The following is a 22,833-nucleotide window of genomic DNA, read 5'->3' on the forward strand; positions in this document are numbered from 1 at the left end:
CGTCGGCTGACGTCCATGACGTTACTCCGCTCGTCGCTATGGCGACGATGTAAGCAAAACAAGGAAGGCTGCTCATTGCGGCCTTCCTTGTTTATTCTGGGCGCCGGAGGAGATCGGAAGAACGCCTCCGGAGCGCCCTCTAGTGGGCTTTCATGCAGCCAACTTTCAGTTGGCTGCATGAAATAGTTTTTTTTTAATTAAAAAAAAACCGTCCCGCAGCCTCCCTGGCGATCTTAATAGAACGCCAGGCAGGTTTAAGAAAGGTTGGAGGTCTGTAGCTATAATTGATCTATATAGTGCCTGCATCTTCGTGGCTTACCAATTCATGGTTCAGTTGCTGTTGATGATGGAGTATACAGTATACAATAGTGAGGAAATCTCAGAAACAAGACAAGACAAGACAAATAACATTTATATTGCGCTTTTCTCCTTGCGGACTCAAAGCGCCAACACGCACTTATTGCCCAGGAGCCATCCTATCACGGCACCACGCTGGAATTAACTGAGCTTGGGAGAGTGACTCATTCTTTCATAAATGTTTGTAGAAGTAGTCTGCATGCCTAGGTGCTTGATTGTATGTGCCTGTTGCCATGAAAGTGATTTGAACATCTGAATTCAATGATTTGGAGGGGCGTCCCAATTATTTGGCAACATAGTGTACATTGTCATAGCTAGTACTCAGTGTTGCAACAGTTCAGACCTTATTCAGCAGGGAATAAGAGCACTTCTACAAGTTTACTGTGTGGCTAAACCATATTCTTTGAAAAAACTGATATAAAAAGATCAGTGCTACACAAGTTATTTTTAATTAATTGCAGTCCATGGCTATGATCTTCCAAATACGGCTAATAAAACTAATTAAAATAAGTTACCTCATGACCACCTTGCACAAGTCATCGGCAAGTCATCTAGAGAGGCACCTTTTGTTTCAGGTGCTCAGTCTGCTAATCTTCCTCACTCAGCAGTTATCAGGCATGTCTGTCCCCACAAAGGATTAGGCCTCGTTCACATTGCATGCGTTGCCGTCCGTATTTTGGCAACGCGTGCAGGAGGCAGACGCGCACGTACATCAGAAGTGCATAGACTACACTGTCTGATGTTCACATCTCATGCGTTGCAGACCAGTGCATTCGCCAAACTCATGCTGCACACATTTTTTAGCAAAACGCACAACTGACCTATTCACTATAAGTGAATGGGATCAGCCACGCAACGCCTATAAACGCAGATTGCGTGCGATCCTACGTGTTGCGTACTGATTGCTCACCCATCTGCAGGTTGTAATGTGAATGAGGCTTAAGGTAAAACACTCTTGCTATATTTGCTGCAACAACTGCAATTTTAAGCAAAACAATGCAAACACTAGAGCACATGACAGGTGGGGGTCCCGAGCACTGCCACTACCGGGACCCCCAAACCAGCATGAAACACAATAGAGGAGTGCAGGTGAGCCCCGGAGCTGCCACCACCAGGAACTCACCCTTATGCAGTTTAGTTAGGAGGAGGGCGGATGGGAGGGAGTTTCCTGCATGCTGCTGCCCCCTGCTAGTGTATATGCGACTGAAGCCCTCTCCAACAATTGGCTGAATTGCTCAGCCTCTGCTCAATGAAGTACTGCAGACTTGGTGTAATGTATTTGCACTTCTTATTGGCTGACCGGCAGTCTGCAGACTGTATAAGTGGCAGAGTGCTGTCTGGGAGTGACAAATCCTTTTGTGTTTGGTAAGTTGAAGGAGTGGTGGGGGTGAGTTCTTGGTGGTGGCAGCTCCGGGGCTCACCTGCACTCTCCTATTGTGTTACATGCTGGTTTGGGGGTCCCGAGCAGTGGGGCAGAGTGCTGTCTGGGAGTAAGCAATTCTTTTGAGTTTGTTTTTTTTAAGCCAAACAATCAGCAAGAAAACACTCAGAATAATTTTGATAGCACTTTTTCACGTACTTTTTTAATTTCAGAGTCCTAAAAAATGATCTCCTAGGAGAAAACTTAGGCAAAAAGGTGAATTGGATTGGGCCCTATGTCTATTCACAAAACTTTACATTTTCTTTGAACATATGCTGGAGGACTAGGTTTGAATAATGTTTATCCTGGTCTATCTCCCTTTTATGTCCATTGTTGCTGGAGCCGGAGTGGGGACTTTCGGCATCAAAGTGATGGTAATGGTGCAGTGCGCTGCAGTAGGCTCATATGCCGCATGCAAAAAGCACTGCACAGTGTGTGAAAGGAACAGTTAATACAGACTGCAAGTTTCCTGTTTCCAGTCAACTGCAATACACTAAATAAGTTGTTTGCTGAGATTCTGGCCAGGGGCTAGTTACTGAGCAAGAACACTAGGATGTCTAGGACTAGGAAGTCTTTTTTTTCCCATCTAAATACTGGTATAGTAAAGCGGATCCGAGATGAAAAACGAACTATAACAAGTAAATTGTCTATATATCTTATCTAAAGTTTACATAATTTGCACAGCAAATCTAGCTGAAAACAGCTTCAACAATTTATGATTATTTCTTCCTGTGATACAATGAGGGCAGCCATGTTTTGCTTGTCACATTACAAGCTGATAGCATCTCCAGCCCTCAGGCTGTGACAAATTCACTCCTTCCTCCTCCTTTCTGCCTCTGAAATCTCTAGATAATAACCTCCTCCTCCTCCTGCCCAGACTGAGCTCCCATAAGCCCTTGCTACATGGCTCTAAGAGTGCCAAGGCACAAAATGAGATTAGTTTAGTTAATAGGGAATTAGAGTATTTAAAAAAAAAAGTATTTGGCTTGAGGAATGCCCTATAAACTATATGAAAGGAACCCAACTATGCAATGAGTAAAAGTTTATCTCGGATCCACTTTAAAGTGGAATAGACAGTTGAAAAGAAAGCTGTAAAAGTAACAATATTTACCATAATGTGGAAGTCAATAATAACCATGTGTAAAAAAGAAAAAAGAAAGGTTACCTGATGCTGTGTAATCCCAGTCACAGTAAGATAATTGAATATAATTAAATAAAACCATCAAAAATCCAGAAAAGGTTAAAATGTTTGGAGCAATCCAAAGAGGCACTATCTAAAAATAAATAAAAATATGGGAAAGTATAAATATATGAGTAAATGCTGCTTCATTTTACAAGTCTCTGTCCCTGAGATATGACATGCATTCATTAAAGGCGGAGAAAAACACAGGTGATACTGCACTACAATTATACGTACTAGGAATACAAAGTGTATTTAGTCTTCATAAAGACAATTAGTAAAGATACATACAAATATAAAAAATATCATTTTGGGGTCGGTCAAGGCATAATTAAATATCACAAAATTTAAGCCAATACTACAATGATAAATAAGATGGTGTCTTCACAACTGTCATATAAATACTCCCAGGTTTTTCATTAAAGAGAGAAATCGTAAATTACTCATTTATACTACAAGTGTCCAGCCAGCGATTGGGAGAATTTAAAAATTAATAAACATGACTAGGTATCTGAAGCAAAAACAGTGAAATCTTTCTTTATTAAATAACACCTAACTTGTTTATCAGTATGCAGTTCTATTGTCCTTTATACATATTCACATGTGCTGTATGTACAGAGGAACCATAATGGCATATAGTAGAATGAAATATATTATTCAGGATGCCAATTTATATGTTATTATCCAGGTTTCAACATCATAAATGCTACTTTTGTCTATATACTGCTGTATATTGTTACGTAAGCCCACCAGCGATGCTGCTTGAAGTGTACCTGAGGCGAATGGAGGCAAGGAAGCCTATGATAAATGAAGGAAAAGTAAATAAATTATACTTACCTGATGCTTCCTCCAACCTCCTTCAGGTCGTTGGCTCCCTCGCCTTCTCTCCGGGTCGCTCCGGACTTCTGTGAGCTGCACACAGGCCGGGTTGCACATGTGTGATGAAGCATGACTCACAGAAGTACTGGGGCGTCTAGCAGATGACTGGAGCGGCCCTGAAAGATGGTGAGGAAGGGGGCTGGAGGAAGCCCCAGGTAAATATAAATGCTTTTCCTCCATTTATCATAGGCTTCCTTTATCCTCATCATCATACACTTTGGGAGATCAGCTAACGTTCCTGTTCAATTCACAGAGGGAAAGAAAAACAAAAACATTTCACAGTAATTCATCAGCAGTAAAGATGCCACCATCTGTGATAACTTTAATAATATAAATCAGGGTGAGATAATATTCTACCATGTGCAAACATTGACTAAAAAAAAGATCTGCTAGGTGAGGAGGCTTACCAAACAATGAGGTGTATTCACTAAATATCACAGACAGCGCACATATATTTTACCAGGCATTAGGAAAACTTCATAATGTAAAGCCTGGTACAATGATTGTGTAAAGTCTGCACACATAAATTCTACTGATATTTAGTGAATACACCCCTATGTTTGCATTAGAGAGGGATCATACTTGTGACTGTGGGAACTGCACACAATCCCTGCAAGTATTTTGATGCACTTTATGTGTGCATTTTAACGCATGCACATTTTTAACAACAGCCAATTCCAATGAGGAATCACATGCATTGTGCCGAAAAGTAATGCAGTTTCCATCTTTTTTTAAACACTATGCAGAATCACTTTCATAGAAATCATTACATTAGTTTTTTAGTGTGATTTTGCATCACAACAAAATGCTGCTGAACTGCACATGTGTGATCCCTCCTTTAGACAGTTTAACATTCAAGATCCATCCATTGTTTCTTAAAGTGGAATGAAACCCAGCATTTCTTCTTTGCTCTAAAAGGTTATTTACAGCATATAATATACTAACACGATTTTTAAAAAAGTAAAACAGCATTCAAAGGGTTAAATCACAGGACTGAGTTTTTCTCCTGCAGGGGCAGCCACATCCCATCCTGGTGATAACCTTATCTTTTTTTTTTTTTTTTTTTTATAACTTTATTTTGTGTGTACATTCTTCACCTGATACAATTAAGTAAACATTCGCTGACTGTGCAGAAACTTCTGCTAATGAGTCCTGAACTGAAACACTTCTGAGAAATCATTACTGGGTGCATTTTCAATAGGAATTCAACAGTTATGAATAAAATGCACCAGCAGCTTTCAAAGTAAATAAACTGAACTTTGGGAACTTATAATTTCTAAATGAATAATGGTACTTGTGCACAAAAGCAAATATGATAATTCTATGGGTTATAAAAAGTAGGAGAACACATTTTTATTGAATATTTTGTCAGAGTTTAAAACCGCTTTAAAGGGACACTTAAAGCGGTTTAAAACTCTGACAAAATATTCATAAAAAATGTGTTTTCCTACTTTTTATAACCCATACAATTATCATATTGCTTTTGTGCATAAGTATTTGTATTCATTTATAAATTATAACTTCCCAAAGTTCAGTGTATTTACTTTGAAAGCTGCTGGTGCATTTTATTCATAACTGTTGTAATTCTGTTTTAAATGCAGTCATCAGTGATTTCTGACCTGTGTTTCACTCCAGGACTCATTAGCATACGTTTCTGCACAGCCAGAGAATGTTTACTTAATTGTATCAAGTAAAGAATGTATACAGAAGATAAGCTAATCACTAGTTTGGATGCGGCAGCCCCTGCAGGAGAAAAAGTCAGTCCTGTGATGTAACCCTTTAAAAACATTGTGTTAGTATATTATATGCTGTAAATAATCTTTTAGAGCAAAGAAGAAATACTGAGTTATATTCCACTTTAAGGCAACCTAAAAAAATTAGTTTTACTCACCTGGGGCTTCTACCAGCCCCCTGCAGCTGTCCGGTGCCCACGCAGTCTCGCTCCGATGCTCCTGGCCCGCCGGCAGTCACTTCCATTTTCGGCGGCAGGCGCCGACAGGCCTGGGAACGCGAGTGATTCTTCGCGTTCATGGCCGCAATAGCAGTATAGAGGGCGCTATTGCAGCCAGGAACACAAAGAATCACTCGCGTTCCCAGGCCTGTCGCCAAAAACGGAAGTGGCTGCCGACGGGGGCCAGGAACATCGAAGCGAGTCTGCGTGGGCACTGGACAGGTGCAGGGGGCTGGTAGAAGCCCCAGGTAAGTAAAACTCATTTTTTTAGGTTGCCTTAAAGGGAACCAGAGATGAACGTTTCACACAAAAACATATCAGTCGATAGCTTGTAAAGAATAAATGCTCTACCTGATAAGTTCACCGCTCTGGTGTGCCTTTTTTAGTGTTTTTTATCCATTATTGCTCCAGGAAAAATCAAATATGGCCGCCGGCTCATATTCCTTCTGCTTCCGGGTTATGAGTTGTTCTGGATGTGCTGTCTAGGCTATATGAGACTAGGCTGCTATTTAGGCTATGTGCTTTCATTTTGGTATGATGTGCAGCTGCCTGTAGGAAGTGTCTCTCATAGGAATGAAACTGCAGTCATCATTAGTATCTATGCTGAGAGCACACAGAGCACATATTGCAAGCTTGCAGCCACACTTGTCTGTTTCAGAGATTCTCTCTCAGCAGCAGCAGCCCCTCCCATGTCATCACAGCTTTCAGTATGCAAAGCAGGAAATTTGAGCCAGGAGGTGGCAGGCTTGGGCTTGAAAAGACTCCACAGAAGAGTGACTCAGCTATAATGATTCCAGGTCAAACCTAGACTGAGCCAGTCGGGGATTCTTATCACAGCTGCTAATAGACTAATTAAGCAGATAAGAATGAAACTAAAAGCAGGGTAGGTGTTTACGGTCATGTTCCCACTGATAAATGTAATAAAATACATGAGGGTGCTTCCTCTCTGGTCCCTTTAAGGACTGTTTTCTTGTTATTCATTTGTTTGAGAAGCTGAACACGTAAATAGAATTGAAAAAAAAAATCTCACCTGTACAACTCTGCTCCATACATGTTGCATTACATACACAGATAAAGGGTTTGTGTCCACAGCACTGTACTGAAAAGGAGAAACGGAAACCGTTATGTTAGATCTTTATACAGAAAACAAAAAAATAAGGTATATTTAACAACCGTAAACTTTTTTTGGTACAGTAGATATAATAAGCACAGGCACTAGCAAGGTTTCTGTGATTTAAAATATTAGGCCACCATAAATAATTAAAAAACTTAACACCTGTAATGTGTTATGGAAAAAAGAATGTTAGGGCTGGTTCAGACGGACGCTTTTGCGGCGTTTAATGCAGCGTTTTAGACGCAACGTTTTTAGTGATCTACCGCCATCTCATTCAAGTGAATGGGAGCATTTATGGCTGGCTTTTGCAAGCTTTCATAAACGCCTGGCGGTTGATCTCCGCGTCGCGTCTAGGCTCGAAAGCGACATGCTGCTTCTGGCAGGCGGTTGCGTCTGGTCGCGTGGCGCTTGAACGCATACAAAAGCACGCAAACACCCAAGAAATGCCTGTGAATGCATCTAGAGGAGAGGCCGGGAGGGTATGAAGAAGGAACCACAATGCAAAGCGGCAGGAAATCTCACATGCGACAGCAATGGCGGCAGCAGCAGCAGAGCGCAGGGTGGAGCTGGGAGAGCTTGTGGAGCAAATCCATGGCCAACCAGCAATTTGGGACTGTAGCAGCAAAGATTACAGTAACAGCATCCGGAAATCTCACGCATGGGAGGCTGTCTGCAGTCACTTTTTTGAAAATTACCAAGAGTACAGCCCATCCATGAAAGATAGCATTTGTAAGTATACTGTGGCTCACTGCATGATTTGATTGTATTGTTTAACTGACATGTGCCCCACTGAATGATTGTATTGTACCGCACCTCAGGCCCACTGAATGCATTGTACCGCACCTCAGGCCCACTGAATGCATTGTACCGCACCTCAGGCCCACTGAATGATAGCATTGTACCGCACCTCTGGCCCACTGAATGCATTGCATTGTACCGCACCTCAGGCCCACTGAATGCATTGTACCGCACCTCAGGCCCACTGAATGCATTGCATTGTACCGCACCTCAGGCCCACTGAATGATAGCATTGTACCGCACCTCAGGCCCACTGAATGCATTGTACCGCACCTCAGGCCCACTGGATGCATTGCATTGTACCGCACCTCAGGCCCACTGAATGATAGCATTGTACCGCACCTCAAGCCCACTGAATGATAGCATTGTACCGCACCTCAGGCCCACTGAATGATAGCATTGTACCGCACCTCAGGCCCACTGAATGATTGCATTGTACCACACCTCTGGCCCACTGAATGCATTGCATTGTACCGCACCTCAGGCCCACTGAATGCATTGTACCGCACCTCTGGCCCACTGAATGCATTGCATTGTACCGCACCTCAGGCCCACTGAATGCATTGTACCGCACCTCAGGCCCACTGAATGATAGCATTGTACCGCACCTCAGGCCCACTGAATGATTGCATTGTACCACACCTCTGGCCCACTGAATGCATTGCATTGTACCGCACCTCAGGCCCACTGAATGCATTGTACTGCACCTCAGGCCCACTGAATGATAGCATTGTACCGCACCTCAGGCCCACTGAATGATTGCATTGTACCACACCTCAGGCCCACAGAATGCATTGCATTGTACCGCACCTCAGGCCCACTGAATGATAGCATTGTACCGCACCTCAGGCCCACTGAATGATAGCATTGTACCGCACCTCAGGCCCACTGAATGATTGCATTGTACCGCACCTCAGGCCCACTGAATGATAGCATTGTACCGCACCTCAGGCCCACTGAATGATTGCATTGTACCACACCTCAGGCCCACTGAATGATAGCATAGGTTCCCAAAGAAAAGTGGGATGAGATGAAACAAAGACTGTTCACACTCGTGATGAACATGAAGACAACTAGTGTCCCATCAAGGGAGAGTTGGTCTGGGAGCACATCGCAGGAGGCTTTGCCACAGTACTATTTTCCCAGGAGTTATAGCCAAATGGTACCTCCATATCAACCAAACTGGCACCCATACCCCCAACTACCACAAAGTAGCCACACGCAGGGTCAAGCCATAGGACAGGCAACTAATGCACAGCATCCATCATTGCAGGCCACTTTAGAAAGAATCACAGCAGAGGCTGTATCTGCCTCCCTACAAATGGAATCTCGTTGTACACTGCCTATAATTGAAGATATATGATACAGTTTTTTAAACATGTGTGGCACTTGTGTAGTTGTGTGGTGGCTGAGGTGGAGATGGTCCATTCCCTCATGGTAGGACTATCTGTCTATGTCCTGGGGTGAGGCTTTGCCTTCCCCAGGCCACAGGCAGAGGGTCCCCCATGGGGTGACGGACTTTCTCTACTTCAGTCACAGTCCTCTGCCCTCTCGGGCTATCTTTCAAGGCCTCCTCCCAGGCTATCCTCCTGGGCCTCCCACTTTTAGGTGGAGATGGTCCATCCCCTCATGGTAGGACTAACTGTCTGTATCCTGGGGTGAGGCTTTGCCTTCCCCAGGCCACAGGCAAAGGGTCCCCCATGGGGTGACGGACTTTCTCTACTTCAGTCACAGTCCTCTGCCCTCTCGGGCTATCTTTCAAGGCTTCCTCCCAGGCTATCCTCCTGGGCCTCCCACTTTTACTGTAGGTACTTGTATGTTGGCTGTGGTGGAGATAATCCATCCCCTCATGGTAGGACTATCTGTCTGTGTCCTGGGGTTGAAGCTTTGCCTTCCCCAGGCCACAGGCAGAGGGTCCCCCATGGGGTGACGGACTTTCTCTACTTCAGTCACAGTCCTCTGCCCTCTCGGGCTATCGTCCACTGCCTCCTCACGGGCTATCCTCCTGGGCCTCGCACTTTAAGAGATGTGTGTGTTAACACACTGTAGGCACTTGTGTAGTTGTGTGGTGGCTGAGGTGGAGATGGTCCATCCCCTCATGGTAGGACTATCTGTCTGTGTCCTGGGGTGAGGCTTTGCCTTCCCCAGGCCACAGGTAGAGGGTCCCCCATGGGGTGACGGACTTTCTCTACTTCAGTCACAGTCCTCTGCCCTCTCGGGCTATCGTCCACTGCCTCCTCACATGCTATCCTCCTGGGCCTCGCACTTACACTAATTTTTGTGCACTGCACTAAATAGTTGTGTACTTTTTGGTTAGCTTTATAACTAGTTTTGTATTTGTACAGTTGTACAGTTATTTTTATATAACATTACCATTTTTATATTGTTAAAGACCTACTTTTTGGTTACGTCAATAAAAAAAAATTGTTTCTCAAGAACAATGTGTGTATTTACTTTATTACTCAATGTGTAATGCTTCCTGAAGGTCCACTATACCCGCATGCTTGCTCCCAAGGATTTTTTCAAGGAACTAGCATGCGGCTATACCTTCCCTACACCACCCCACCACCAGACAGTAATTAAGCACCAGAATATGGACTACCATGCCATATTTTGCTGCTCTCCCAAGTCCCACTACACCCGCATGGGGTATAGAAAGTACAAGGGTATTTCCGCATATTGCAGACACATAACCAAGGCCTTCCCGTTACAAAAACCCACTTCCTGTTAAAAAACACTTTCCATTCCCTTTAAAAAAAAACAACACCCCACTTCCTGTAAACAAGCCCTTTCCTTTTAAAAAAAGAAACCACTTTCTGTAAACAAGCCCTTTCTCTTTAAAAAAAAAAAAAACAGTTCATGTAAACAAGCCCTTTCCCTTTAAAACACCCCCCCCCCCCCCACACACACACTTCCTGTAAGCAAGCCCTATCCTTTTAAAAAAAATCCCAAGTCCTGTAAACAAGTCCTTTCTCAAAACGCCCACTTCCTGTAGCCAGCAAAAGCCCAGAAAACGCAAAGCTCACAAAACGCAACTACTATGAAAGCTATTAAAAGCATTCAAAAGCCCTTAAAAGCTTAGCTGTTAAACGCTAGCGTTAAACTCGGGCGTCTGAACGCGGAGTTTAAAAAATGCACCACAGACGTCCGTCTGAACCAGCCCTAAATTAAGTCAATAGAATAAGCGCGCATCCTTAAACTAAAACTTTGTTGAAGCACCTTTTGATTTAATATCAGTATTCAGTTGTGCATGGTTGTAATCTATCAGCATGGCATATCTTGACTTGGCAATATTTGCCCACCTTTCCATTCAAATGCATTCTAAATCTGCCAGACTGCAAGGGCATCTCTTGTGCGCAGCCCTCCTCAAATCACCCAACAGATTTTCTATTGGAGATAGCCCTTGGCTCTGGCTGGGCCATTCTAAACTTTTAATTTTCATGCGGTGAAGGCGAAGCCATTCTTTTGTTGATTTGGATCTATGCTTGGGGTTATTGTTGTGTTGAATGGTGAAATTCCGCGTACATATTAGTTCCGTGGGTGAATTGGTTGCCGGGAGAGCTGAATTATGGCTCTCCCTGCTGCCGAAAAACTCCCCCAGCAGCGTTAAATACTATTCCCCCTCCAAGTCGTCGCAACTCAGAAGGAGGTGTAATTCACGGTCCAGTGGTCGCCAGAGCCCCGAATTACTCTTATGCGCCCTGCGTAGCATAACATTACTGCTATGGGGAGTCTGTATGTTTTCTCCTAAGTGAATTTGTTACACCTTATCAATAAAAAGCCCTTTAAAGTGAACCTAAAGTCACGCGAAAAAAATGAGATTAAGTCACCTGGGGCTTCCCTCAGCCCCCTGCAGACGATCGGTGCCCTCGCAGCTCCGCTCCGATGTCCCAGGACCCGCCGGCGAGCACTTCCGGTTTGGCCGTCACCGGCCGACAGGCATGGGAACGCGAGTGATCTGGCCGCAATAGCAGCATAGGGGGCGATATACAGGCTGGGAACGCGAACAATCACTTGCGTTCCCATGCCTGTCGGCCGGTGACGGCCAAACCGGAAGTGCTCGCCGGCGGGTCCTGGGACATCGGAGCGGAGCTGCGAGGGCACCGATCGTCTGCAGGGGGCTGAGGGAAGCCCCAGGTGAGTTAATCTCATTTTTTTCGGGTGACTTTAGGTTCACTTTAAGCCACCAGCAGGCAAGAAAATACTGAAAATTATTTTGATCACCTACTTTTTCAGTTGCAGAGTACTGTAAACTTATTTTGAAACAATGATGCAAAATTATCTCTCAGGAGAAAACGTAGGAGAGAAATTTAATTGAATAAGGGCCCTTGGGCCAAAAGTGACTGGTATTTAAAATGTTCATTTTTGCTGCACCTCGACTTAAAGCCCCAGGTCCAGCTGCACAAAAGCAACTCTAAAGCATAATACTGCCTCCACCATGGTTCACTGTTGGTATTGTGTTCTTTTGTTGATGCAAAGAGTTGTTTTTGTGCCAAACCTACCTTTTGGAATTGCGGTCCAAAAGTTCAAACTTGGTCTTATCAAACCAAAACACATTTTCCCCACATGTCTTTGGTACACCTTATTTATTTATTCAAGTATTTATATAGCGCCAACATATTACGCAGTGCTGTACAGAGTACATATTGTCTTGTCACTAACTGTCCCTCAGAGGGGCTCACAATCTAATCCCTACCATAGTCATATGTCTATGTATGTATAGTGTAGTGCATGTATTGTAGTCTAGGGCCAATTTAGGGGGAAGCCAATTAACTTAGCTGTATGTTTTAGGGATGTGTGAGGAAACCAGAGTGCCCGGAGGAAACCCATGTTGACACGGGGAGAACATACAAACTCCTTGCAGATGTTGACCTGGCCAGGATACGGAACGATCACCCAGCACTGAAAGGCGAGATCGCTAACCACTATGCCACCGTGCTGTCCAAGTTCACCTTATGCATTCTTTTGCACATTTTAGCCAGGCCAATATGTATTTATTTGTTAGGAAAGGCTTTCATTTTGCAACCCTGCACTGTAATCCAGACATATCGAGAACATGGAAGATTGTTGCCTCATGTAGTAACACAACCAGAATTTGCCAGAAATTCCTGAAGCTCCTTCATTGTTGTTGTAGGTCTTCTGACAGTTTGCTTGTTGAGCATTCCTCTTGACTTTTCCTCGACTTTGGAGGGATGTTGTGACGGTTTAGTGCCACTACTCAGATGTCTGATTATTTGGTGATCTGCGGAATCACCAATAATGCATACGCTATACCTGATAATGTGTGATCCGCAGAATCACCAATAATACCAGTATAGCAAGACCAAGAGTAGAGTGTGTAGTGTTTGGTGCAACTGTAACTTTAATGGTTTTAGAAGACCTTACCAGAGGAATGGGTAAAGTACAATCTGGACACAAACATGATTTAAAAAATAAAAAAATTTAAAAAATAGTGCTGCGCCACCTCCTGGGCGATATAATTGTATCGCCCAGAGGGTTAAATCAAAAATTGTGAGTTGTTCCAGGAGGTTTTTTTTAGCATTAACCACTAAAACATTTTACTGATGTGAAACTCAAAGTAAGCATATATGTCTCAGAAAACAATGCAGTTTCCCAGTTTTAACACAATATATTGTCGTTATACTACTTTCAATGACATACAGGTTTTATGATTTGAAATTCATTACATTATGTTTTTGTTTACATTTTACAGTGTCCCATCTTTTTATTACTGTATACATAGCATATCTCAGTATGCTTCCACTTACTGTAATTGATGATTTATTCTGTTCAGCAGTTCCAGACATTGGGCCTGATGCATGAAAACACAGTAATATTGCCGTGCACAGACGTTGTATGGCAATATTAACAATAATTGCACGGCAAATATTAACATTGCACGATAATATTACATTGCACAGCAATATTATCACACTTTTGTGCATCAACCTCATTGTACTTATGTGTCCTGACTTTAATTGCTGTGTTCATAACGTTTCATGTTCTAATGATTTCTTGTTTTCACATCCTTCTGTTATTAGTGGTAACTGTACTCTTTTGCCTACTGTTTTTGTATCTGTATTCCAAAGGACCGCCATTTTTTTAAAATTATATATTAGATGTTAGATTTAATTAAAACACAACTTAATTTAGGCCATTTTGATTTTCAATCAAACACTGTTCAGGAAAGGGTTTCGTTTTTCAGATTGATGTGGGTGGTGGAGAATGGTTAGATGAGGAGCTCAATCGATGTTTCCTATTATTTTGTATGCTACTAAGCAGTACAAAGCAACTGGTGACCACAATCAAATCAACATTGCATCAGAAGGCTGTTGACATCTAATGGGATATCGAGTACTGCATGACAGTAGATGATTGAATCATGCAGGTACACCCAAGCTCCTCCAAATCTTCCACTCTTTACCATGCTTGGACGAAACAGTCCAATCCAAGCTAATTGCTTCTGTTATGCCCTGCATTTGATCTCTCAATCCTTCCAACTTACTTCTTTATAGAGAAAAATATATATGCATAAATGCTTGGCTAATTATATATTTTCATACACTGTTCTTTTAACTGAAGGATCATTTGCACATCAAACTACCACTTAAGCCCCATCTAGACGGAACGATCCGGCGGCTCAATAGCCGCCGGATCGACTCTTCCACATCCCCGCGCGTACCCGCCGCGTCCCCACTTGCACGTTGGATTTGATACCCGCTCGTCCCCGCCAGCGCCGCTTATCTTCCGCTCGATTCCCCGCTATTGTCCGCTTGCGGGGAATGAGCGGGGAATCGGCCGCGGCGAGATCGAACCTTTTGGATCTTATCAATCAAGCCGCATCAGTGGCTCGATTGATTAGACAAATCGGCACGTGTAGTAGAAGTATAAAAGCCTGTAGGCAGCTTAGAGGTTAAACTGAGCAGGTACCATCTGCTCTCCATGCAGGAGATGTAAAACAATGGTGTTATCTGTAGCAGCAATATCGAATGTTTGCCATGTGGTGCTGGGACGATGAGGTTTACTATTAACTGACAGACGTACCAGGAGGTGCAGCAAGGCACACTGTGATAAAAGGCAATAAATGATACTAGGACACCAAGTGTCCTTGTCATTAGCTAGATGAAAAGTGTCCGCCCACTGCATTCCCAAAGAGCTATTTCCTACTGATTCAGCCAGGCTATAAAGTTAAAAGATAAAAGCAGGTATATAGAATCTATGTATGTGACTAGCCATTTCTAGTTTTCAACATCAAGGTTGTTGTGCTTATTTGAACTCTGTGCTTTTAAATCTTTCACAAGGAGTTAGGGCTTGTTCACACTGTGAGCGCGTTTGTACTGGTGATTTTTAAAAGTGCTTTTAGGGCTCGTTAACACTAGAGGGGTTTTTGGCCTTTCTTCAAGAGCAGGCAATTTTTAAAATCGCCCCCAAAACGCTTGTGCAATGAATGTCTATGAGAAGGTTCATATCAGCGGGGTTCGCTGTGCGTTCAGCAAAGCGATGCCTGGACCATTTTTGGGCGACTTTGCTATAATGGAAGGTGTAGGAAGAGCGATAAACACTCATAAAATCGCTTTGTGGGGTAATTGCGTTCGCGTTTTAAAGAATAAATACATTGTATTTATTATTTTCAGGGTCAAAGAGTTCACTTCCTGACTTGCTTCAGGGAGTGAATTAAAAAAACGCTTGGGAAAAGACCGTAGAAAAGCGCTTTTCACAAAAACGGAACGCCCACCCAAGCGCTAGGAATTGAAAAAAAAAAACCGCTACAAAAACCCCAACGCGAACGCTAACGCGAGCGTAACACAATGTGAACAGGCCCTAAAAGTGCTTGTGCAATGTTACTCTATGTGAGTGTTTTCACTTAAGCAATGATCTCTCTTTCCGAGCGCAAATGCGGGTCCTGCACCATTTCCTGAGCATTTGTGCTTCAATGCAAGGTATAGGAAAATCGCTAAGTGCTCTAAAAAGCACTTTGAAAAGTGATTTTGTGAGCGCTTTTGCTCACAATGTATGTTAGCTACATTCAGTACCAGGTCAAGAGTTCACTTCCTGATCAAATCCCATAACAAAAGCGCTTAGAAAAGCACTTCTAAAAATCACAAATCTGAAAAAGTGCTTTAAAAAGTGCTCACAAAACCGCTCAGCGCTTGCGATTGCTTTGGCGATTTATAATGTGAAGAAGGCCTAACTTAACAGTACTAAATGCACATATAAGAAAACATTGCCACATCTCATATGTATCTCACATGATGCAATTGATTCAAGTGAACTGAAAGTCCAGCCATTAATTTTAATAGTGTGATAGAATGGGGTAAAATACACCTCTATTAAACTCTTCTTATTGTTTATTTCCCAGTTGAAAAATGTTGATGAGTTGGCAAGAGAAACCACTGATAGCATTGCAGGCTAGCAAGGTGTCTTTACAGAACTCAGCCCTAAACAGTCACTTGATTGAATTCCAATGCCTGTGGGTGACAGTTGTTATGTATAAGTGTATACTGGAGTTTAAATTGTGTACAATGACTGATGTGCCATGACAACATCTAGGGATCTGACTTGCATGACCATCAAGTGCTACACAGTAATCAAGCAGCTCGGGGGGACCCAAAACCATAAGGAAAGTATAGAGGACTAAAAGAGATCAACAAGACCTCCTACTAAAAAGCAATGCTTAGGGTGATTTGCCTTCTTAAAACAGAAGGAATTTGCAATAATTCAGCTTTAAGTGAACTTCTGTGTTTACCACAATGCACCCCTACTGAATATGCAAATTATCTCATTATGCCCTTGAAGCCAGGCTTACATCCAGAACCACTGGTGTTTAGCAAGCCTAGAGCTTTAAATTTTACAGGGCCACATCAACCCCACATGTAGACAGCCTGTTTTTGGACTTTTGGTGCATGGCAGGGATTTATATGTTTCTATCGGATACGGCTTGGACCAGTTTTTTGCCTCCCTTCACCCACCACCACTGCTAATGTGAACAAGCTCTTCAAGATCTTTTTTATGTCTACCCAATTTTCCAACGTTCCTATATTTTACAACACTACACATATAGCGTTTTACAACCTTTCATTATGAAATACATGTGTGCCTTGTAGATATCTGAACAGTATTCGACACAAGACAATCTTTCTTTATTTCAAAATATGCCTTTGCTGGAGTTCATGTGCACTGTCATCATGCAATAGTATCCAGCTGCTGAACTAGGCCAGAGGAAGAAAGAAGATCTAAATTTGGTGAATTAATCATAAGCCCTTTTCACCTACTCAGTAAAATGTGCAAATAACTGATAAGTGGTAATTTTAAATTATCACAGCTAAAATACTAAAATGACATAGAAAACCTGTTCTTTCAGTTACAAACTCTCTCTGGTGAATGTGAAATTAATTATTCTGAGAATTAACATCTTGCATAATTAAGCAATTTACGTGAATGTACAGCGCCCCAAAACTATTTGCACATCCCCCCCCCCCGCCCAAACTTTTTGCACCACAATGTTCTGTGAATGCCCTGATTACCACCAACAACCCATGGTGATTCCATTAAGTGTTGCAGTGCTACTCCACCCCTCTAGCTGTTCCCGGGCAGTGATGGTTCAGGTGGTGGTGGGGGATCAGAGGGTAAAGCAGGCCATACACTGGCTCGATTCACGGCCGTTTCGACAGCAGATCCGATCCTGGGATCGGATCTGCTGCCAATCGCTTGCGCTAAACGCACCCGCCGATCCGATTCCCTCCCGAAATCGGATCGGTCCGTCGATCGCGCCGTGCGGGAAATTACCCTCGATCGCCCGGCGGTAGGAGCGCGTCGCTTGCGGCGTACGATTCGGGCCCGATCCGAGCATGTATACATTACCTGAAGCTGGCTCCGGGGTCCTCTTCTCCTCGCTGCACCGCATTTCCGCATGTCCCAGTGTACGCTTATACTTCCTGTGTCACTCCGGTGACCAGGAAGTTGAAATAGAGGGCGCTCTATTTGAACTTCCTGGTCACGGAGTAACACAGGAAGCGCCGGGATGGAGCAAGAACAGCGGTGCGGTGCAGTGCGGAGAAGACGCCCGGGAGCCAGCCTCAGGTAATGTATACGGGGGGGTGGGGGGGGGGACAGGCGGCAGGAGCAGCTGAACAGATTGTGATCGGTTTCAGGCTGAAATCGATTCACAATCTGTTTGCAGTAAAGGCAGCCATACGATCCCTATCTGATCAGATTCGATCAGATAGGGATCTGTCAGCTGGTCGATCTAATGGCACATCGACCAGTGTATGGCCACCTTAAAGGCACCTCTGATTAACCTGCATTTAATTAAAATTAATTAATTATGTAAACAGATAATGCCAGAGAGGCATTTCAATGACTTGCTCTAGTACAGCCTTTTTCAACCTTTGTACCCTGGAGGAACCCTGCAAAAAATTTTTGTTCTTGAGGAACCCCTGCATTCATTTTGCAGGCGGCATGGTCTTTAAAAGTAGGTGAGGCTGTTTATTTCACTACCCATACTCACGGGCTACAATTGTCGCCGCAACCACGTGGCACACGCGTGTTGCGGCGACAGGTCGCCCGTGAGTATGGCGCGCGCACCCCGAACCGTCGCTCGTCGCTGCTGTCGCCAGGCGATTGGCGCGGTCAATCGCCTGGCGACAGTTGCCGCCGCAACTTTGCCGCAACTGTCGCTAGTCCGCGTGTGTATGCGGACTAGCGACAGTAACCTATAGGCATCACACGGAGCTTCCGGCAGGGGGGAGGGACGTCGGCGACAGCTTCCGTCACACCACTAATCCCTCTTCCGCAGTGTGTATGCGGAGGGCCGGCGAGGAGCTGTCACCGATCTGTCGCGCACACGCTCCCGTGTGCTAGCGACTAGCGACAATTGTAGCCCGTGAGTATGGGCCATTACACTGCCACTCATTATACTGTCTCCTTATCCTAGTGCCTTTTATTAATGTACTAATTATTGTTATAACCTCTAATTTAGTGCTTCTTTTTACAGTACCCCCTATTATAATGTGCTCTATTATACTTAGCCCACGATAGGGGAAAATGCCAAGGATCCCGTGCAGAGTATTCAAGGAACTCTGGTTGAGAAAGCCTGATTATAGTGTGCTCTGATTATAGTGTGCTCTCTATCATACTTCCCTCAACACTCACGATGAGGGAAAAATGCCAAGGAACCACTGCAAAGTACCCAAGGAACCCTTGGTTTCCAGGGAACCCTGGTTGAGAAACCCTGCTCTAGTAAGTAACTGAAGCAGCCTTCAGGGTCAGAGAGCAGAGATTAAGAACATTTCTACACATCAGTTGCAAGATGTATTAAAAATAATTAGAGATTATAATAGGCTTTTGGATTAACCCTTTAAGATACAATTAGGTCCAGTTTGGCACTTATTTTGTGATTTTTTGGGTGTCCCCATTACTCACTATTAACTCACCATAGACTAATTATCAGAAAATTATCTTTATTATATGTCCTTTTTATTGTCATCATTTGTGCAGGTACACACTTTCAGAAAAATTGCAGCATGTCTGGAACAGTTTAAAGATAGGTTTATTACATCAGCAATAACCAGAAAACAAATCTGTGCTCTCTGCAACTCTCACCTGCACTATAATTGTTGTCTAGGTGAAATGCATGTGGGCTCACCTAGAAAATAATCAAGTCAGTTTCCTCTATTATAGCCACTACAAGAAGGGATACTGTCACACTGACACGCTGTATTGTAACAGTTTAGCACACTGTAACGTGGTGTGATACAAAGTCTATGAACAGTTCAAACCTCACTAGTTGCGATACAATACAACGGATCATGTTGTTACAACGCAAACATGCAGTGCATTGCTAGAATCCCACAGGTTGATGCGCACAACAATGGTGGTTTCTTTTACTTTGTTACATCACATGCCACTGCAAATGTTATTTTTGGCTGAATTATATCGCAATGCCCATTGGGAAACTAGCCAAAGACTTCAAATGCAAATGTTAAAGGGAACCTGAAGTGATCGGTGTATGGAGGCTGCCATATTGGTTTCCTTTTAAACAATACCAGTTGCCTGGCAGTCCTGCCAATCCATTGCCTCTAATATCCTCAGCTATAGAGCCTGAACAAGCTTGCAGGATAGATATTTCTAACAATCTGCCAAGATTAGCTGCATGCTTGTTTCAGGTGTGAGATTCAGACACTACTTATGCATGACAGCTCAATAGGACGACAGGAAACTGGTATTGTTAAAAAGGAAATAAATATGGCAGCCTCCCTATGCCTCTCGCTTCAGGTTTCCTTTAAAACAGCTGGACAGCAGTGTTTCCACAAAAATTCAATATGATGTCATTTATATGACATGAATTTTGCATAGATTAATGTGATTATACCGTAACGCCGCCAATCTGCCATACATCAAAAGGAGATGACTACCTTTTCTCCTTACCATAGCAATACACAAATACTAAAGGTAGCCATACATCTAGCGATTCTGATTCAATAGACAAAGCAATTGACTAGTGACCCACACACTACAAGCAATATCCTCTGTTATTCACCTTCACATTCGATCTGACCGATGTTGTGTCTCCATGCTCTGCATGAAAAAATCGATTCAGAGTCGATTAAATGACATGCGAACAGTAGTTGATTCCTGTGCGATTGAACGATATTTTCCATCCTGCTCGATCAACTAAGCTGGTTCAACCTGAAATCAGCCACTTTTTATCAATTGGGAGTTCTGGAACTCTCTCAATTCTATAAAATCGAATAGTCGATCGTACAGCCAAATTGCTAGTTGTATGGCTATCTTGAGGCTAATAATCAGGTTGTGATAGGAAACAGGTTTATCTAGAAAACCATAAAGAGATATGGTGAGATCAGTCCTCCAGAGTACAGAGTACAAGTCACGTTTACACTGTGCTTTCCACTAACTATTGTGTTTAAAGCGGACCCAAACCAAACTTTTTTTTAATTCAAACTATTTAGTTGCACCACTTTGACACATACAAAGATAAATGAACACTCCTTCAAGCCTATGAGCATTTCAGTGCATGCTTTTCACCCTCCTCTTTGCATAACTAGGGTTATACAGGTGGCAGCCATTAGCAATTCCTCCTTTGCTGGACACCATCAGTTTGCCGGTTTATTTCCCGGCAATATGAAAGGAAGGGAGGGGTTTCTCCAATAAATGTAAAATATTTTATATTTGTCATCATGCAGCTGAAAAAAAGGCTGCTATTATTATAATTTAGAAAATAGATTTTATTTCTGAAATCTTGTATTTTTAATTTGGGTCCACTTTAAGCTATGAGCAAGCCAACTACAGTCTCTCTGTATCTATTTTTGTGTTGTGTATTAATTGTTCTGCTTTCAGACTTCAGTGTAGGGGCAATACAAATACAGGCACCTTCTGCCCAAAAATCATAAAGTGAGAAATAATTCCTTTTTGTTAGGATTGTTGAAGTAAGCATGTAGACATACAGCCACTGCTGTAATATGTGATGATTGTTGCATAAACAAAAAGTTAAACAATCTATCGGCCAATTCCAAGTAGTAAAATAGATAAACAATATAAAAGTTCTATAACATTAGTGCAGCAGTGACTAGGCATCAGCTAGATTACATGAACAACAAGAGATACCTGCATAACTCTTTGTAGCATGAGTTACCTTGTACTTGTCAAAGCCAGCAAGCTGCTCGGAGGTGATATACTGGCACCTGAACATGATGTCTATTCGGAGAGTTCATGCAGCCCACCTATGCTCCCACAGTGTCTGATCTCTGTCTGTTTTCCTTTCAGTGCAGCAGAATACAGGTTGTCCTGCAGCTAAACAAGCCTGGCTCAGTAACAGTAATGTGTGTGTGTGTGAGTCGGTGTGCTGCTATCTTATCTGTGGAGAGCACAGATATTGATGTCACTACCCAGGGAGGCAGGTATTTTAATTGCCACCTTGTTTTTACCATTAAGGCTAGCATAATGAAAGAGGGAATTGACTGTGCATATACGGAACTATACAGTATCTGCTCCAATAAACTATCTGCAAATAAATGGAGAAAAAGTAGAAGATTTAACAGATTTCATCTTCCTGAGATCGAAGATCTGTGCAGACAGTGGCTGCAGTCATAAGATTAAGAGATGCTTGTTGCTTGGAAGGAAAGCTATGGCAAGGTTGGACAAGATACTAAAGGATAGAAATGTCACTTCACCAACAGAGATCGGAATAGTTGGGACCATAGTTTTCCCAGTAGTAGCATATGGTTGTGGTCATGCATAGAAAAATTGATGCTTTTGAACTGTGGGTGTGGAGAAAGCGACAGAGTTCCCTGGACTGCTAGAAGATCTAACCAGTCAATACTAACATAAATAAGGCCAGAGTGTTCACTAGAAGTGGTGATACTAATATTAAAATTCAAATACTACTTTTGTCACCTAATGAGAAGACCAGATTTTTTGGGAGAAAACTTTGAGGTTTGGAAAAATTGAGGGCAAAAGAAGAAGAGGATGGCAGAAGCTAAGATGGATAGACAGTATATGTGAAGCTATGAAGCAACAGCTGAAAAAAAGCAGTGATTGACAGAGACATCTGGCATGCAGATATATACGTACTGTATATGGTTATGAAGAGTCGGAGTCGACTGAACGAATGAGGAGAAGGATACTATACAGTATCTCCCTATTTTGTAATGAGCAGGGACAACTTTTAGCTCCAATAGTTAGGTTAAAAACATGACCTCACCACACCTCCCATTCAGGGGCGTAGCAATAGGGGTTGCAGAGGTTGCGACCTCATCAGGGCCCTTTGGCCAGAGGGGCCTCGAAGGGCCCTCGCTGAACTACAGTAGTGGCTCTCTATTGGTCCTGTGCTCATAATAATCACTTCTACAGATACTTTGAATTGTGGTAATCTTTAACAAACTGCTCCCCATCCCCTTCTTGTACCTCTAACACTGTAGTTGTCATTGGCAGGTTTTGGTGCGCCGTATCAATTGTTATGTATAGAGTGCTGGGGGGGGGGGGCATTGTAAAACTTGCATCGGGGGCCACAGCTACTTAGCTACGCCGCTGCTCCCATTACATACTCTATTAGGAATTTCTGTGCAAGATACAGATTTCTATTCTTCATATAAAACTGGTCTTTGTCATTCTTACCC

The 22,833-nt window shown here is 43.1% G+C and overlaps 1 protein-coding gene across 1 annotated transcript in view; it reads right to left on the reverse strand.

Moving 5' to 3' along the window:
* The window catches only part of LOC137519413 (ethanolaminephosphotransferase 1-like), a 61,645-nt gene extending 40,238 nt beyond the window's left edge, over positions 1–21,407 (reverse strand). The window contains exons 1-3 of the mRNA XM_068238368.1: positions 21,351–21,407; positions 6,818–6,886; positions 2,943–3,051 (exon numbers count right to left, since the gene is read on the reverse strand). Coding sequence (XP_068094469.1) covers positions 2,943–3,051; positions 6,818–6,886; positions 21,351–21,407 — 235 coding nt within the window. The remainder of the gene's footprint in view (positions 1–2,942; positions 3,052–6,817; positions 6,887–21,350) is intronic.
* Positions 21,408–22,833: the final 1,426 nt, after the last annotated feature.

Source organism: Hyperolius riggenbachi, chromosome 5 (assembly GCF_040937935.1).
Source record: "Hyperolius riggenbachi isolate aHypRig1 chromosome 5, aHypRig1.pri, whole genome shotgun sequence".
In the NCBI taxonomy this organism is placed as follows: domain Eukaryota; kingdom Metazoa; phylum Chordata; class Amphibia; order Anura; family Hyperoliidae; genus Hyperolius; species Hyperolius riggenbachi.